The sequence below is a fragment of the Vidua macroura genome, chromosome 4 (assembly GCF_024509145.1).
Source record: "Vidua macroura isolate BioBank_ID:100142 chromosome 4, ASM2450914v1, whole genome shotgun sequence".
Taxonomy (NCBI): Eukaryota; Metazoa; Chordata; class Aves; order Passeriformes; family Viduidae; genus Vidua; species Vidua macroura.
Genome location: NC_071574.1, coordinates 29,185,239 through 29,204,726, shown reverse-complemented (window position 1 = coordinate 29,204,726; position 19,488 = coordinate 29,185,239). Strand labels below are relative to the sequence as shown.

Sequence of the window (19,488 nt, the reverse complement as noted above, 5' to 3'; positions counted from 1 at the left end):
ATGACTCACCCCCCAGACCTCTTTGATCTGACAGCACCAGTGACTCCAATGCTGCCTAAGGCTGCCTCCTCCTTCCCTGCAGCACAGCTTCCAACGGCCATGCTCCTTTGCCTGGTGAAAATCAAAGGCAGAGTTCAAGGGACCCAATTCTGCTCCAAGTGCCTCCTGCAGGCAAGCAGAGAGCTGCCAAGGGCAGTTTCCTTTGAGAGAGTGTGTCTCCAACAGGAACAGACTTTTTTTTTTCTCTTTTTGAAGTGGAAACTTGGGGAGCTAGGAAGGACATCTGTATTCACTGGGAAAGGCACAAAAGACGCTACGATCCCTACACGATGCAAAGTACTTCCCTACAGTATGGAAGTCACCACTGCACCACTGTCCAGTGGCTCTGAGCGTGTATGGAGTCATAAATCTACTTTTTCCTCCATTGTTTAAGTTTCTTGGAAGCCCCAACTGCTCCTGCACCAGTAGTTCAATTCCATTTCAGTAATTTTCAACCACTTCTGCACCACAAAAATTACATTTGGAGCATGACAGTCCCAGCTCAGATCTGTGCTATACTCAGCAGGACTAGCTGAGGCCATGGAAATTGTGGCCTAAAGTATCTGAAACATAAACTGAACAAGGGACTTTCAAGGTACAGCTGACAGGACAGCTCATGGATGGCAGGAGAAGGGTAAAATTAGTGATTCTGATTAAATCAACCCCACCCTGGAGTCCCAGTAGCCCAACGTGCCTGTTATACTGCCCACCCCCTACATCCAGGGGATAAGTTCTACATTTTGGAGAAGCAGTTTCCCTCACAGACTTTTGAGAAGAGTGACCATCACCAGGCAGATTGGAAAGATAGGGCTCTCTCCCAGCTTGTTTCCTGAAAATGAGCTATGGGATGACACCAAGCATGGAGATTCCATCCATGCCTACTGCTGGCAAGGACTACCCGTAGTTAATTCCGCGTGCGTGCCCCACGCTGGCACCCATGCACACACCGACACAGATGTCCAATGCCCTGCTGCTGGCTCAGTCCACCCAGCAGTGCAGGGGGACAGATGGAGCATTTGCTCATTACAAAAACTCTTCCTGGCTTGGATGCCAGCTTTCAAAGCAAAAAGCACTGACGAGCCTCTTCTCGTGTAACCGGAAGTACGATGGACAAAGACAGTGACATTACAAGTGTGTCAAGACTAGTTCAGACTCCAGTGCAGAGCCTGAAAAAGCACATTTTTTAGTATTATAATGTCTAGTCACAGTACAGGAACAGCTTGAAAAGATAAAAAAACAACCCTATAAGCACATGCTTACTTGTACAGGCCATTGTAGGTGGGTCTGATTCCTTCCTAAAATAGTGTTCTTCACACAGGCAAGATGTGGATGCTTCATCAAGTGTGTAGCTGTGAGGGGGACATTTGCTGCAGGATGGACTGTGGGGTGAAGCTTTGAAGAACCCAGGTCTGCATACTGTGAAAAGAAGAACCACAGGCTAAGCTCTCCCATCATAAAATTAATCTCTTCACATTTCCTTTTAAAATACCCCCATATCTTCAGCCATAAAACAGACAAATACTTGCGAGCTATTTAGTTTGCATATTTTAAAACAGTCTATGCCACTAGCAGATAGTGCATACTTAAATATCTGCATGAAAAGAGAATGTGAATTTGTTGATTATTTCTTTCCCCTAGCATCTGCCATTGCTGGATATTTATTTTCCTTGTTGAATGCATTAGAGGAAACATCATCTAGGCTCTGCTTTAGAAAACATTACTGTGATTTTTTTTCTTTTTTCGTTCAGTCTTAGGAAAACAGGTAAAATACATTTCATGGTTTTTTGTTTAAGATGTTCTACACCCAGAAATCAATGTCTCAGCAAACAAACAGCAACACAGTGGTGGAGGGGATCTCAAGATCGACATCTTTAAGACATTGTGATAAGGCTACTTCCCTAGGGTCTTTCCCCCTGCAAACCTGTGATGAATTTTAAAGTGCTCCATATGACAGGCTATTCTGGGTATAGTCTGAACCAGGCATGCTAACCATACAAGATAATTCTTCCAACTCCAATACATATTCATGACGAGGCACAAGGACTTGATCTGAGAGCTACTTTTTTTCTTACAAAACCACGGCTATGGGTAGCTTGGGAATTTTTTTTTTAAGAAATTTGAAATGAATACAGTAATATCTTGTTTCCATCCTCCTGAAACAAGTGCTTTTTCACCTATGCAAAGCTCTCTGCACTTCACCTGTGTGTGCACACTCAGCCAGAAGCAGTGATAGCCACAGTTTGCAAGTGTTTTTTTAGGAAAAAAACCCAGTCGGCTCTGTGTCATACCATTATATACAGAATTACAAATGCACTGTTAGCAAAAGGAGGAAATGTTGATTTTCTGTTTGTCTCAAAGAGCAGAGACATGGAGGCATGTTAAAGCAGCTCTAAAGTGCTGTTACCTTTCTTCCTTCTGAATTGCTTTAAAATATTTCTGCCTAGTATGATATTAATGATGCACAGATCTGCCAGCAGACTTGAAGAAGTTACCTGGAAATCCCAGAGCCTTTCCATCTGCATTCAAACTCTCCGAGCTGTAATTAGTTTGCACAGGAAATGAGTTCACAGCAAAAGCACTAATATTATCCCATCAGGAATGTCCCAGACAATCACAGCATGTGCTAAAACTCAGCAAATGATGACAGAATTCATCTTCATTGTAGGTGAAGTATAGGTTTTTACTAGTGATCCCTTTTCTCTAATGGACCAACTAGGACAACTGCTTCTAAAGTTGGCTCTACTTCCTGCAGTACCAGAGAAACTCCCTTGACATCTTCCCTTTTACGTCAGTAGTTTCTTCACCAAAGGTGAGACACTTGCACATCAATTCCCAACTCCCAGAGCAGAACAGTCTTTGGTGATGAAGATCACTCATGCATCAAATGTGTGATTCAAGAGCATCCAACAGGCCTCCCCCAGAACCCACCTCCACAGCCCTGCCCGCACTACGCACCTCTCACAGCAGGCACCACACAGCCCTGAGCAGGTCCCAGGCTCACACAGGCTGCCAGCTCACCCCCATGGATCTGCAGCCTCTCCACCCTGCTGTACAGGGTGATCATCTCCCTTCTGACCTCCCCAAACCAACACCCTCCCACTCCGTTCCACAGCTTCCCTTTCTTCCCACAACACATGTAGAGAACAACTGCTTTGACTAGTGGGATTTACAGGTATTAAAAGCCCGTTTTCCAAATTTTCTCACCATCCAACTAGTGTTCCATTCCTAGGCTGTGGTATCCATCTGCAGGGTGCAATTGTTCTACTTTGTGCCCAGACACCAGGACCAGAAAACAGATCTAGGGCTGAATCTGTTCTTGATGGCTTTTAGCAGACTTGCCACAAGCTGCCCTCATGCTTAATGGCATATCCCTCAGTTTCCAGCACATAAATTCTTTGACTTTACAATCACCTTCAAATGCTGCCCTACCTACAGCAAGGACTGTTATACAGTCTCTGGAGAGTCTTCTGGGAGAGCAGACCACCAAGTGGTTCCTCTCTAGCCCACAGTTTGTATTTCAAGGCCAAGTCAAACACCCTTGCACACGCAGACAACAGAGCTGGAGAAATGAAAGCACTAAAATGTGCAACATACAATGACAGCAGTGCACATCTATTGTGTACTCAATGTAATTAGCCCTCAAAAAAGGACTTGAATTTATCTCATTATGTTCTATCAAGACAGACAGAAAATCATTACAGCACAAGAGTTTACTGTGCTTCAATTTTCTGCAAAGCAGCAAATGCAAAATAAGTCAGTTTTCCTTGACAGATTTTAAACGAGGTGTAGCTTGTTGATGATGGTACGATACATAGCTCAGTTCAAAGGGAATGTGTGCTTTTCATAAACATGGAGCCAAGATATGCACAAGGCAAATAACCCATGTTTTAATGAGAAATGTGAAATAGAACTGAACTAGACTAATTTTTGTATAAACTGCAGGCTCTCATGGGTCAGATAAGTCCCATTTATATTCAAAAAGTATTAGGAGAAATGCTCAAGAGCATTACGTTTCACTGAAGATTTCAGCATGAGTTCTCAAAACAAACAGGCAGCAGAGCAGCATCCTGTTGGACTGAGGTGAAATACTCCTGTGTCAGACAGGAAGAATTCAGGGACAGGAGATGGGTTATGCAATAAAGGGGAGTATAGAAAATCAAAATACATGCAAGAAGTGCCACAGTGAATGGTGTTGGCTGAATCCACACACCTGAAACAGATGCTCTGGGGAGGACAGGGGAATTTTCATGGTTCCCCAGCACAGTCTTCCAGGCTCTCATGACCAGCAGCTCCTGATGGAAGCCACGCTTGCACTACCATGCCCAGGAAACAGAAGCAGCTATAGCTGCATGGGCGTCTCAGGCACAACTTGTATCTACTACGACACCTCCCTCGGTATCCTTTCCTGTGCTTGTTTTGTACACAACACAAAGGAGGGACAGCCTGTGAGATGATTCAAGCAGCAATCGTTTAACAGAGATGCTGTGATGGAACAGACCCTGTTTAGATGAAAACTGACCCAGGAGCACAGTCTTTGCTGAGCTGAACAGCCAAAAGCAGCAGCTGGTACCCTCCCCATTTTCTGCCACTGGGGGCAATATCTCAGACATTTTGCAAATTTGTTTCAGAGCAGAACAGGGCCAAAACCGACTTACCTTGCATGGATCTCGGGTTTTGGTCTCTTATCTTACCATTCCTCTTCTGACAGTCAATCTTATAATCTCTTCATGAAGTATACATGGCTTTATTTAAAATTACATGGGTGTCTGGTGTTTAATTCCTAATTGAATCTTATTTTAGTCTTCTTATATTTTTATCTCAGTATTTCCAATTCACCAGCTATTAAAAGGATACACAGGACTAGCACAGTACAGTCATACAGATAATGGCGCTATCTCTCTTTTAAAGGGGATGGGAAAGCAGGAGAAATAAGATGAGCTTAAGGCTCTCCATAATCTGCTGCAAGCCAGCTGAAAAGAAATGAGACCAAGTTTGAAGCTGTTGATGAGATCTGCTTCTTTCTTCTTAATATTAAAACTCTTTAACTGATTAACAGCCAGTGATGTGTGAAAATAGTCTTTAAATTAAATCAGTTGCTGGAAAAAAATTATTATTTTTAGAGACAGCAAATACGCCATAAACAACCTGCTAGTGTTAGGTACAAGTGGGATGTGTTTCTGTTAGTAGCACATCCATTATTAGCAAATCAATTTCACTCTTTTTATTTTTAATAGCAACCACAAAATGTGGCATGCACAGAGCATTAACATCTGTGCAGCCTCTTGCTGCACTCTTTAAAGGCGCTAGAGAGAGATGGCCATGGTGAAGGATGGCAGCAAGAGTATCTTGGGATTGCAATGGCATGAGCTGATCCCTTAAACCTACAGCAATCGGATTAGAAACTGTCTTTGTACCTTGCAGAGGGGAGCCCACAAGAGCCATGCTGAAAGACATCAGCTCCTGGAAGAAATGTGGGTGGATGGAGGTAGAACCACTGGTCCTCTTAAAATGAAAACTGGCCTCTGTGAACAACATGCTGAATGTGCTATACCAGTACTAGAGACAGTGAATACCAGTGAGGAGACAAAGGAAAAGGTGGGAGAACAAGCCAGTAACACCAACGAGCTGGGACTACTTGCCAGACTATCTTCTGCAAGCCTTAACATCAAATGATTTGTGTCTGCATCCCTGTAACCATCCCTTTCCAGAGCTTTGGCTGAAGACTGCAGCCAATAGGCAGGGCTACTCTCCTCTCCAGCTGCCCCATGCCTTCTCTGCACGCTGACCCAAGGCAACACATGCTGGAAGCAGGGACCACATCCGAGGCTTTCCCTACTCACATGGCCATGTCAGTAAAACCACCCAACTAACACAGAATCATTAAGGCTGGAAAAGACCTCCAAGATCATAGAGTCCAACCTTTGACTGAACACCACCATGTCAACTAAACCATAGCACCAAGTGCCACATCCAGTCATTTCATGAACACTCCTGGGGATGGTGATGCCACCACTTCCCTGGGAAGCCTGTTTTAGTGTTTGAAAATCCTTTCAGTGAAGAAATTCTTCCTGATGTCCAATCTGAATCTCGCCTGGTGCACTTAAAGCCATTTCCTCTCATCCTGTCACCAGTTGCCAGGCAGATGATTTCCTTCCTAAAGTATGTCCAGCCTTCCTGGACCCTTTTGTTATAAAGGACTGTATCTGAACCAGTGTCCTGAACAGGCCAAAGTCCGCCCTCTGGAAGTCCAAGGCAGACTTTGTAGACGCTTTTCCTTACTTCACCAAGAATTGAAAATTTTGTAATTCCTTGGTCACAACGCCCAAGGCAGCCTTCGACCACCACATCTCCCACCAGCCCTACTCTCTTCATAAGCAGCAGGTCTAGCAGGGCATTGCCCCTCGTAGGCTCACTCACCAGGTGTGTCAGGAAGTTAATACTCCATACACTCCAGGAATCTCCTAGACAGCCTCCTCTCCACTGTGCTGAGTTCCTAGCAGACATTCAGGAAGTTAAAAGTGTCCCACAAGAACAAGGGATAATGTGAAACGTCAGCCAACTGCTTGCAGAATACTCTTTTGGTCTCTTTATCCTAGAACTAGTATTAGTGGGAATTCCAGTTTTGTCCCTGTAGAGAGAGAAGCAAGGAAACGTGACCCTATAATCCTTGAAACCCCAGGATATATAAAAAGGTCCAACTTATTACTCTCTTCACACTTTTGTGATGCTGGGAGGATAAGCTCACAGTACTTAAGTGCTTAGGATCAGTAAAGTGACCTTTCGTATGTCCCAGAATATAAAACTCAAACAGGAATTACACTGTCTCCCTTGCAGAGCACCAAATTAGTCTCCACAGTAATCAGAAACCACAAATGTAACTCATAAGGTAGTGCCACTAATCCATAAATAAAGCTAAAGGACTAAATCCAACAAAAATTAATGAGAATAAGGATGCCTGCCCTAGATGGAGCACAGGTTATCCGGCTGAACCTGAGGTTTCCTCTCCAGCCTGGAAAGTGCCCTGGCTTCTCCTTCACATCCTCAGTCCCATCTACCTTTCCAGATCACCAGCTTCTTCAGACAGGGACACACAGCTCAAATTGTCACAACTTTTAAAAGTAAGCACAGTGTAAAACTCTCTGCCCCATGGACAGACCCATAGTCCACAATGAGGCAGCTCTCAGCTGAAACAGAAGCAGGATATGGAGGGATGTGCATGTGTGTGTGTGTGTGTGTGTTTTCAGCTCTGTAGCTCATCAGCTCTGCTTTCATTAGCACATTGCTCTGATGCAGGGAATATGCCTTGAGAGTTGAAGGATCTGAGCAAAAACAAGCTACAAATAAATCAACCCCTGTTCTCTGGAGCTGCCATGCCTTGAAGTGTTTGCACTGAGGAGAGGGTGCTGCTGCCTCTTAGATGTGTCCAAAACCTATAAAAGGGTTTAGCGAGGTACAGTCTTTACAATGTGGAATCAATTAAAATGCTGAGAGGCTCCAAGCCTCAGCTTGTGCTCCTGACACGCTCTTTTACTTACAAGAAAAAACAAAACAGAAAACCACCATGGACTGTCTTCGTGTCTCCCAACAAGCATAAACATATGAATGCCAAGCTCTTCTAAAAAGTATTTCAAGAACTACAGCCACCCACTACAGAGCATCCTTCTGCAGAATTTACAAGTAGGCTCCCAAGAGCTAATCCAGCCCTCCCTATAAGCTTTCCTGAACTGCAGGCTGACACTGAAATTGCTGCCAAAGCTACAGAAAAATGTGTAAAATGCCCCGATTATATCTCCTTTAGGCTTGGTCTCTTCTATCTGCAATAGTGCTATGTTGCTTCCTGTAGTATGCCTTAGGGATTTGAAGGGAATTAAATAAATACCCAGTAATAAAACATTGTAATTCGAAGCTGCTGGTTCACTTCAATCCAGCAGACTTGCCAGCATCTTTCAGGAAGCCCAGCACACAGTGTTGCAGTCCAAGAGCTGCTAAAGGTCCTTTTAAATGATGTCCTGGAGCTTGCTGGACAAGTGAGGCATCTACAGGCTCTGCACTGTGAAAAGAGAGACTTGGCCTCTACCTTGGATCTCAACCAATTAATGTATCTCAAAAGGGAAATACTCTTTAAAGCTTTTTTTCTTTTGTTCTAAGAAAACATTGTCTTTTGATGCTCTCCTGCCCAGCCCCACATTAACTCAGGCTGAATTATTTCCACTCTGCATTGAAATCAGCTCTAGCTCTGAATACAAAAACAACCTTAAAAACTAGAATATAAATAAGTTAGTGCTTTCAGTTCCTTCCTCTGAAATACCACTTTTTTCTAGCACGTGGCTCACTAAATTGTCACACAACAATTTATGACATAACTGTAGTTGCTAGAAAACTAAGAATTAACTGCCACTAATGACATTAATGCCTTTCTTCTAAATGGTATAAAACTTCATCACATGGCATCGCTCTGAAAAATTCATCAAATTCCCAAGTAAACTACATTTGCAAGACATAAAAACACCTAGAACACAACACATTTGAAAACGCTCATGCTTACATTAGTATCTTAATGGGCTATATTTCTGCACATTCTGACTTTGCTCTAAAGAAGATTTTAAAGCAATCAATGAGGCAAAACCTGAGTCAACCCCAAACTCTCAGCAGTGTGATGGAGGAGCAGGGAAAGAGATTTATCCTGGCATATATGCAAACCCACACTATCATTTGGGTTGCTTTCGCAGAAGGAAAGCAAGCTATGGAAAATAAATGCTCTTAGGGGAAACAGAAGATTTTTCAAAAGCATTTAGCATTGCACAGGCTTGCTCCCTCAGGCTGTGCCAACTGCAGGGCTAGGCAGCTGTACTTTGGTTTTGTGGGGTCTTCCTTTTTGCCAAACTTACCTGTCCAAAAAAAACCTGAGAGAAACCGGTACATTTCTAGAGAAAGCACTTAAGGTGAAGTGTCATTTCCTAGCAAACCCAAAATTTCTGTGACCAGCAGCTGCGTGCTTTTGCAAGCATGTGCAAGGGCTCCTTCAGCTCTCAGCATGGGCAGCACCTGCAGTCTTCCTTGCTCTCTGGCTACAAGGGACAGATCCAGGTTGATCTCACTAAACCCCAACTATCTGGCTTACAATTAAAAAAGGAAGTTCACATCCTGCTGCTGCAGCTTTTCTGCCTATTGTATTTATAAATTATGTATCTTCACAAATCTCTATGTCCATAAAAATCTACCTGTGTATCTTCACCTTGTTCTCTGATGTACGGGACAAAGAAGCACTTAAATTACTCCCAAATTACTGTGTTTTTTTTTTTTTTAATGAAGACAAACTGAAATAATTTTACTCCCTTAAACAGAGGAAGCCATGATTTACAATGCTGCACCTAAAGGAAAAATACAATTTAAGACACAGAAGACAGCAGAGACACAGTTGTTTCTGCACGCTTGTAAACGTAACTTAAGATGCCTGGCTCAACACATAATCCAAGAGGCACAGGAGTCTATTTTGGGGGTTTCTGCACACAAAGACAAACACCCGGGTTATCCTTTGTTATGCGAATGGCGACTTAAACATTCAAGCTGCAGTGCCGTGGTAAGCGAGGGGAGGATTGATGGACAAGCCACAGAACTCCCTCGAGTTCGACAGCAGCATTGACTGAATAGCAATAACAAGCATCGTCCCTAAAGGCAGCTGGGGGGACAGGATCAAACTTGAAAATGATGTAGCCAAAACCCCCGTGTCCATCTGTATACACCTATTACAGACAGTAATGCAAAGATCAGTTGGCAAAATCTCCTGGAAAATAGGGCTCTTCGAAGCTACGTGTTTGCTGGCACAATACTGCAATGAAAAGGTTTTAGTCTTATGGCTCAGTTTGCCATAAGGATCTGGAGCCCAACCGGCAAAGAAAGAAACATCCTTTAATTATGTTGTGGTTTGGACAACTGCAAGCCACTGTGGTTAAGAAATATGATGATTGGGAGGATTTATTTTGATGATTTATGCCATGTGTGTTTACCAACATTTTAAGGTTTTAGCCTGAACTAATAAACTGTACATATGCAGACAATAAAGAAAATTAAAAATTCTTAAAATGTTTCCCTCCAATTGGCTCTACCTTGCTTAACTTTGTTTGTGTGAACAAGATTTCTTGCTGGTATAAAATCAGCCTTTCCTCTTTTGCCTATTTTGGACCAAATAGTCAGCATCCCACCAGTCTACAGTAATGCTAACACCTACGCAAAAGGATCCTTTTAAAGCTGGCGTCAAATGTTTAAGGGCTTGTTTGCTTCTAGCTTTATGATCATCTGTCTCAGGAGGTAAATTCAGCAGGATTGGCTGTAGACAATTTGGTTTAAAATTGCTCCTCTGTAATTTATGGCTGAACATATGTCACTCCAGACACATCTATTCAAATTCCATCAGAGGGCGACGGAGATGGATCTTTTATAGTCCTGACCAAAAAAAGATAGGAAGGATTTATCCAGAGTTGACAGAACTAAGTGTGCTAAATGGGTTTATGCACAGAACAATGACTTTGGGGAAGTGATGTTTCTTGGTGTGTGGTTTTTGTTGGGGTATTTTGTTGTCATTGCAAATTTAAGGTGATGCTAGCCAATTTTGCCGTGGGCAGGCAGCTGAGAGGTACACAGAAAGAAACATGGACATATCTCTTGGGGAACAACTCCCTTCAATCATGCCTCCTTCCATAGAAGCTCATGGGCCTTTGCACTGGAGCACGCTGGTTGGAGTTAAAGGAGGTCTCACTGAGCTAAATTCTGCCCTGATATGCATACTGCAAGATGTTCTGGTTTGTTAGAAGGCCACAAATCAAGGAGTGTGTTCAAGGACGACATGGCAAATATGAATACCTTCAGAAATTTAACCAGGAAAGCTGAGCAAGCTCTAAACACACAGCCAAGTGCAGAAACATCAAACAGTTATCCTGTCACATGTAGATAGAATGCTTCATCATTTCAGTTTAATTAACCAGGCTGACTGGTTAATTAGAACCAGACTTAAAAATACTGAGATTACTTGTTAAGTTGATTAAAATACCCCTTTGGGTCAGATGAACACTGTTACACTTTACAGATCATCTGCCTTGCCAAGTAACTCCACCAAACAGCTCCTCTTTAGGAACAAGTTCAACAAAGGGCAACCTGAGGCGTTGCTGACTCTTCCCATGCCAGGCAGACAATACTGGGAGCTTTTCTTCTGTGTTGCAATCCATCAGCGAATTTATTTCAGTACCATCTCTCCTGTTTCTGGAGGAAAGCTTGCCGCATATAAAACATGCTCAAACACAAGATAAAACAATGTAACTTGACACTTTAAACCCAGTGGTTTTGAAGCCAATCTCAACACTATTTGGGCAGGGAGCCTAATGGCTTTTGGATGCTGGAGTTGGGTCATCCTTGCCATGAATTAGCTAGAACTGCCATGACTCCAGCCCAGTCAGAAAAAACCCAAAAGCCCGGAGGGAAAAAATGCAGTTATATCCCAAGATGATGTTTTATCAGACATATAAATATTACTTTCCATGTAACATAAACATTATTTTGCGTACAAACAATACTTTTCTAAGACAAAAGCATCTACTGGGAGGAGACATCCTGCTAACAGCCCTGTCCATTGCCTCTTCTCAAAGCCTTTGTTCTTGCCCCAAAAATGGCTGTTTGACATATGCAGCTGTTCCAGAAATTCATACATGAAGCAAAAAGTAAAGCAAAACAAACACTGCCTTCCCTCTTGCTACATGAAGCCTTAGCATGATGTCCTTCCTGCCAAATCCATTTCCTCATACTGTAAAGTACTAGCCTGAAGCACACTTTGCAGCAGCAACGCTGGCATTCTCACAGGCTTTTTATTTAAGGTTGTGAGCTGCCAAAGCTTGATTTATGGAGATTTAATTCTCAAACTATTCTAAAGGAATACATGTTGCTCACCTGTAGCTCACGCTCTCCAGCTATATGAAAGAAATAAGCATTGCCTTTATGAACTTGTTTGCCCTGGAAACCAGCACTGCATTAATTTGTAATTTTTGCTGCGTCTCTGCACCCTTGCATTGCATCAACCTGGACAGTCTTTCTAAGGCAGCTTGGGGAAAAAAAAGGCCCAAACCAAACCTTCTGCTTTATAGAAACCATTCATGTTGATTTCTTGAAGGGAAGACTGGAAGATGCCAAGAGGGGAGAAAAGGGAGCAATTGGCATGGGTACAAGGGCACTACACCCTTGGTTTGGCATACCTATGCCTTGCAAGAAAAAAGAAAAAAGACCTGCTGGTCTTATGTCTCATACACAACCATCCTCAACAGCTTGCCATTCCTCACTGCCAGCTCCAATTCCACACCTTGTTTCCAAAGCCTTGTCAAGGGCTGTGGCATCTGTCCTGTGATACCCAGCAGAAAAGGGTGGCACAGGAAGGTGCTGCCTGTCCTCTCAGCAGCCCTCAAGTCTAGAGACTGCAGGAGAACATGAAGAATCAGTCTTGTCATGAGGAAAAGAAGGCCCAAAAAAAACCCAAGTGGGAAAAAGAGGTTACGAAACTTTTTGAGAAAAAAGCCTGAAAATGAGAAAACCACCAGCAAAGCCAGCAGAAGGCAAATGAAAACGTTGAGTATTAATTACTTTATTTGAAGAAGAACACTCTGCACTGAAAGACCAAATAGGAGTTACTGGACTCAAGTATGGACTGGTAATGGACTGATGACTCTCTGTCATCTCTTGGCCTCCCCCAGTATCTAGCATGCATTCCATATGGATGTTGGGTTCTTTTCAGATGCACTAGAGAGCAGCCAGAAACTTCTGTGGCTCTGACACTTAGCCCAAATACCATTTACAATTTATTTTTTTCAAATTTGTGCAAGTGGTAAAAGTACAAGGTTCATTATTCCATGCAAATTCTCTCATCATCCAGCCAAATTTAAAAATAAATAGTTGCAATTAAATGTGTCGCTACATTATTTATGTAGATGCATTCAATTTGCAGAAAGCTGCTATAAAAATACTCCCCTTCAATCCATGGGAAATTTATTGCACTTTTATTGTATATTTTCTTCTCCCTGCTCAAATGTATGTTGCTCCCTGCCTTTTTTTCACCCATGTTACTTAACACATTATTTTCCAGCCACTCTTTCTCCTACATTTGTCTTGAAAGAATGAGGGATGTAATTTAAATCCAAACGTTTCTTGATTATTTGTGAACAAGGCTGCTAAATGATTACTAGACAGATAATTCCAGTATTTCCCTTGAAATCAAGCACCACTCCTTGTCTCTGCATTTGGCTCTTACAGCTGTTGGGTAAATGAAATGCACCAAGGCTGCCCAAGGCTTCTGTGTGCATATTAATTCTGTCAGAAACTCCAGACACTAAATAATTGCTAATTTAACAACAGACTGTGAAATTATTTTTTCTTTCTTTATTAATTGCTGTGCTATTTGAAAGTGACTTCACCGCCCTGACTGTATTTGGCATGAAGAATTGGGGTATTTCATCTTGTGAGGAAATAACTTAAAGCTTTCTCCCTAGCAGTCCCTATATTCATAAGCAAATATAAATATGTGAAACAACAGCTAATAAAACCGGGTTAACTTGCTGCAGGTGTTCCTCTGTCAATTTAGCCAGGTGATATTAGCGAAATCTGACAGGGAAGCACAGTGATATATTTCATTTGTGCCTTGACATTTTGATTCTGTTTGTTAGAGTGTATGTGCAGGGATCTGGCTTTTTCTCCAAGACCTCTATAGCTGTCAGTCTGTACAAACAGGATTTGACAAGATGTCCATTTAGCAGGATGGGAGGCCAAAGGAAAAATAAAAAAAGAGATGGAGAAACCAGGTATCTGGGTAAAGCTGCACTGCAGTGCAAAAATGGATGTTTTTCACATACAGAGCAACTCAAAAAAAAAGAGCAGTTTGATATGCAGGATCTGAGACAGTTTGCATCCTTTAATCAATAGCTCCTTCGAGAAAGGTGGCCAAGAATAACATAAATAGACGGCAGAGGAGAAAGAAGACAAAAGATGAGAGCTGGAGAAGGCACAGGATCACTGTATACTCATCCACAGAAAGATTTTTGGTGAGTCTTAATTATTTTTAAAAAGAGAGATAAAAAAAGGATGCTTTCATTTCCTCGAGAGAAATTAGATTTAAGAATAAATCTAAATAGGAAGTTTTGCTTTCCAAGGCTGCCTTTTTCCAGCCTGAGGAAAGAAGCAGAAGGTGATGAAGCTGTCTCTTCCAGGGATAATGTAGGAACTTAAAAGCCTTCAGCTTGTTTTTCCCTGCAAAGAACTTTGGACCAGAAGCAAGCAAATGATTTACAATGAAACAGAGTACAAAATAGCTACAAAGATGAAACAACAGAAAATGAATGAAGCATTAAACAAGACAGTACTCAGAGTTTAGAGATTTATGGTTACTGGCTGGTGTATAAAGATAAGAAAGGGATTTTCATAGTCTGGTGATCTCTGCAAGCATGGTTTAAAAGCAACGCTGAATACACAACTCCAGTTAAAATTCAGAAAAAAAGGTATTAATTAGCGGGGCTGTAACCATACCTTACCTTTCAAAATGTACCTCTACAAAGCATCAGCCACAGCAGTGCTGCCTACAGGCTGCACAACCAGGCAAGGGCTTGCCTCTTCCTCCTCCAGAATGCATGACAGCTGCTCCTGCCACATCTACACCAGGCTGCAGAGAGGCATCTTCCTCTTGCCCTGTCCTCTCAAGGCCATGCAGCTGAACAGACAGTTTTCATGGTCCAGCACATATGAGAGATCACAGGACGAGTCCAGCACCCAGCCACTCCTCAGCTCACACAGAACCAGCTGGGTGCTGTCTGATGGACACGAGAGCTGGGCATCCCATGGCTACGGGAGGGCACATACCATACCACCACACACACATCAACCTACAGCTCAGCCTGGGAGCAGGACCAAACCACAACACCCACAGCTGGGCCAGACACCTCCAGAGCCACCAAATCTGGTCCCACACATCAGGCAAGTCTGCAAATGACCGCCATTCCCCAAAAAGGGAAGGCTTGAAATAAGTTTGTGTCAATAAGAACCCATGACAGACATCCCTGAGGAGTTTTGCACCTTCACAGCACTCCTGTACATCATCTCTGGCACAAAGTGATGAAAGGAGATCTCAGCTGAGCTGAGCCAGTCGTGTCCTCCTTACCTTGCTGCTCCAGCGAGGCAGAAAATATGTATTACTGAAGCTGTAAAGTGCTTACAATTATTGCTGCAAACCCAGTAATCTCCACTGATGTAGGTAAATTGCTGATCTCTCTATCACTGTTACTTACAATGCAAAAAAAAACCTTGGGTTTTCTCCGCAGCTTAATAAAACCTGCGGGGAATTGGCGCAAGGCTTTCATTCCTTATAGCCAGCCTTTAATGTAGAAGCCTAGATTTCCTGGAGGGGAACTGAATAGTTTAGGATAATTAGTGATTTACATATAGAGCTGTCAACAAAGATACATGGTATTAAGTTACCATGATGAAGTGTTCCACCTCCTCAGTTGCTACATTGGATTTGATTTTATTTAAAAATTCTGTATTTTAATTCTGCTCACATTCTGCAATCACTAGTAAAGTGGCCTGAAGCGGACAGCAAGAGGAGAGCACTAAATCGAAGGCTTAAATCACTTCTTCCTCAGTTCCCCCTGGCAGATTTAAAGAGCAACCTGGCACTAATGCTTTCAAATAATATACTGCTGGACCTGACACAGCAGAGAAACTCTGCTTCAAATCACACAATGGTCCAGATGACCATGCAATTACAATTAACCTCCTGCCCGCTGTGCCTAATGACAAATGATCATGTGAATGATAGACTCAGGAAAGGACCCAGGTATCAAAAAAATGATTTCTGATTCTTACATATTCAAAAAGCCATTTTCAGTTAGGAAAAAGCCAAGGGACGCTAATTTTAGTTTTGCATCCAAAAGAAATGAATAACCCTTGATAATACACATGCAGGCATAAGCACAGGCTGTCAGCCTTCTAGCAGCAAGAGGGATGCAGGAACGTCTCCTTCCGCCAGAGCTCTGTAATCGGAAAAGTACCAATATCCTCCACTGCTGTAAATCTCATCCCAGAACAGAGAGCATGAATTTTGTCCATGCTGGATAAAAAAAGGTAATATAACCTCAAAATAGCATGCAATATTTTTTGGCACACTTACTGGGCCCATGGGGTTCACATTACAAGGTCAGTAAGTAGCGAGTTATCCTGTGTTGCTCCGTCAGGTTTTGTGCTTCTCCTGCTTTATGCCCCTCATCTCATACTTACCTCGAGACCTCTCTTTACCAGGGAGTAGACTCCTCTCTCTGGTCACACAGCATCTTCAGAAGAAAGCAGAGCAATTTTCCAACGTGCTCCCTCTACAGAACAGGGAAGCATAAAGATCACACCATCCTGGGAAGTGCTGGGGGCACCTGTTTCGTTTCCTGTACTTGGCTCTAATGGGGTAAGAGTTTATTTGCGCCAGTTGTGCTCCTGGTCAGATGATCTGTCAGCAGAGCACCTGGAGTGATCACTCCCTTACTTGCTTCAGTGAAGCAAGCTCATTAATTTAAATACATTTTTAAGGTTTTTGAGAAGTCACTCATTCTAATTACTGTCCAGACCTGATGGGGCAGAAACCTCCAGCTCAGGAGCAGCAGGGCGTGTGTGTGTGTATATACATATTTTTACATTTATATGTATAGGACATACTTAGGCAAATTCTATCTGCCATTCTTCCTAAAGCTGGCATTTTCCACATCTCCCAAGAATGGCAGAAACAATATGGATATGGCCACTCACCATTTGAAACCATCAAATCACTTGCAGGCACTGCCAAGACCTCTTCTGAAGCAAGAGCAAGCCTTTAGGTCCTCCTTGCTCCAGAGTCAAAGGATGCAGCACCACCAGACACCCACGGGCCATACCCCCAGCCAAGATAAATGGGCAGCACCATGCCTGGGCAGGCCCCTCCTGCAGAGCCTGTCATGGCAAGTATTTATGAAGTTGTATGCTGAGCTGTTTTATAGCAGCTAATCACAGGCATAACACAATTAAGAGATAAGCCTTGTAATGCAGAACATTATGTATAAGGGTTTCTACATATATTTATAGCACCTGTTTCAGCATGCCTTCAGACAGAGTCTTCTCATGTAAAAGAAATATACTGTACTCTGGCAATTTATTCTGATACTTGATTAGGGAAACATTGCTTCATGAATTCTAAGCCATGACATTTCCACTAATCTTTCCATTTCAACAGCACAGAAAGGAATGTCTTTCATATCTCCATGCTTATCATTTTCAAGCTGAGTATATTATCTGCTCGTCTCTGGATTTACTTGATAGCTTTTAAAAAAAACTAAAACAGACCACCACAGTCTATGAAACTTGTGTGGCTTACTTGGAGAGCTGTATGTCATTCCAAAGATGAACAAATGTAGAAACTAGCTCTCATCTTTATTCTGAAGTACGTCAAATAAATAAAAAATTCAGATTGCTATCTGTTATTTCCCTTCAATGAGACTGATGCTTGAAAGGTTACAAACGATGATGTTTTTGCTTTTGCAAAAGGCCATGCATTAAACTTCTCCTATTGCCTTGCAGGGATCAGAGTCAGTTTGTTGTCAGATTTCCTAAGCTTCTGTTCTCTTCTGCCACACCCCACAATGCAGAAGCTAACACTGCCCTGCACACCTGTCTGCCCCTGAGAGACCTTATCTTGCCATCCTTGCAGCACCTCTCCTTCTGATCCCCAGCCCCACAGGCAGTTTAGCACCTAAACAAATAGCAAGGAGCTCCTCAGCTGGAGTTGCCAAGTTAGAGATTTAATTTGTGTTGCTTGTCAGGTCCCCCAGCAGCATGAGCTGCTCTTGTGTGCCACAATACCTTGTCTAGTCACAGTTTTACCTGGGTCTGCTCTTTGAACATGGAGCATCCTATGGGCCTATAACCTAGAACACAACCCATCAGCTCATGAGGGGATAAAACTCGACCTGAAGTTGTGTCCTGGGAGTGCACCGCTGCTCACAGTGCCTACTCTAGGTTTTTCAAAGGGGCCAAGCTAGAGCCAGCACAAAGCAGGGGCCTTGAAAGATTCACAGCATTCTGCTTCAGCCTATGAATCCACTCCCAAGACATCATCCCACCTGCTAATGCAGAAAGAGCCTCAGCTGTCATTAACTACAACAATTGCGCCTTTTGTTCTGCCATAATACACACCTATAGCAGCCTTTATTATATATTCAGACTCAACCTGCCTTTGGAATTTGCTTTCCCAATAGCTGTCATGCTCCAACACTTGTCAGTTGACTCAGATAACAAAATATTACTCTGATATTCACAGCACAACTTGGAAATTCCCTGCACAAACTACAGGGAATTCTGCCAGTTCTGAGATAAATTAACTGCTTATCAAAGGCAAAACTGACAAGGGTTGTTGGTTTGGCTTTTTTTTCTTTTTGCATGAATCCATGGTTTATTACTTCCCAGCCCCGTAACGCTATTTAGCTTTTTCATGATCCGTGCATGAAGACATTTAGATATATCACCTCGGATTAATAACAACACAATTACAAGCACTTAATGTGTTTAAGGGAACAGTCCCAGCTTAATTTCCGGTAGGAGCGTGCTGTGCTAGCAAAGCAAAAACCATCAGCCTGTGCTCAAACCTTCCTGTAGCTGCTTAGACAGAAACTTCTCTGCCCACTAGCACCAGGATGAGAGCTTAGTCCCGGATCCCAGCTCCTCAAGGCAAAGTTCACACGGCTTCTTTCAGGGCTTGACTGCAGCTCTTCCTTTTCTCACACCAAAATCAATACCACCACAGCTCCTCCTGGTATTATGCTAAATTCTGGCAGAGTATCCTTATTTTTCCTCATGAAATCAGCCTTCTGGGTCACATTTTGGAGATTATCTTCTAAAAAGCCCCAAATTGAGCCTAGCAGCAATTGTGTCCCAGGCCCCAGAATTTTCTCAGGACTTAAATGCCAAAGAATTTTGGCTTCCCATGCCCCAGGAAAAGAAACTTACTCCAGAGACCTTGTGGGCACAAGGATGCCAAGTCCTCTTGGCCTGAAAGATGTAAGAAAGCTACCAGCAGGTTACCAAAATCAGCCCTACACATACAGCAGCCCGGGCTTGTGCTCAGCAGCCTGCCTACAGAAAGGCTGGCACCCCACCACTAAATAACCCATTCTTCCCTGTCACACATAGTCCATATCCTTCCAACCAATTTCCAAACCTCTCTTTCTGGGGTGTGTGTGGGGAAAAGTGTAATGTTTCCAACATGGAACAAAAGGGTGGGCATATTTCAGTGCCAGAGCAGAATTGATACTGCCCACACAACCTGGGGTTTGGAAATAATGTATTTATAGAAGTACATTAAGACCAATTTAGAAAAGGTTGATTAGATAAAGTAATGCTCATTCAGGCAAGCCT

The 19,488-nt window shown here is 42.8% G+C and overlaps 1 protein-coding gene across 11 annotated transcripts in view; it reads right to left on the bottom strand.

Moving 5' to 3' along the window:
- EPHA5 (EPH receptor A5) overlaps positions 1 to 19,488 on the bottom strand; it is a 194,704-nt gene that overhangs the window by 86,951 nt on the left and 88,265 nt on the right. For all 11 annotated transcript variants that reach the window (XM_053975281.1, XM_053975284.1, XM_053975287.1 and 8 more), the window contains one exon: positions 1,300 to 1,455. In XM_053975281.1, the coding sequence (XP_053831256.1) occupies positions 1,300 to 1,455 (156 nt within the window). The remainder of the gene's footprint in view (positions 1 to 1,299; positions 1,456 to 19,488) is intronic.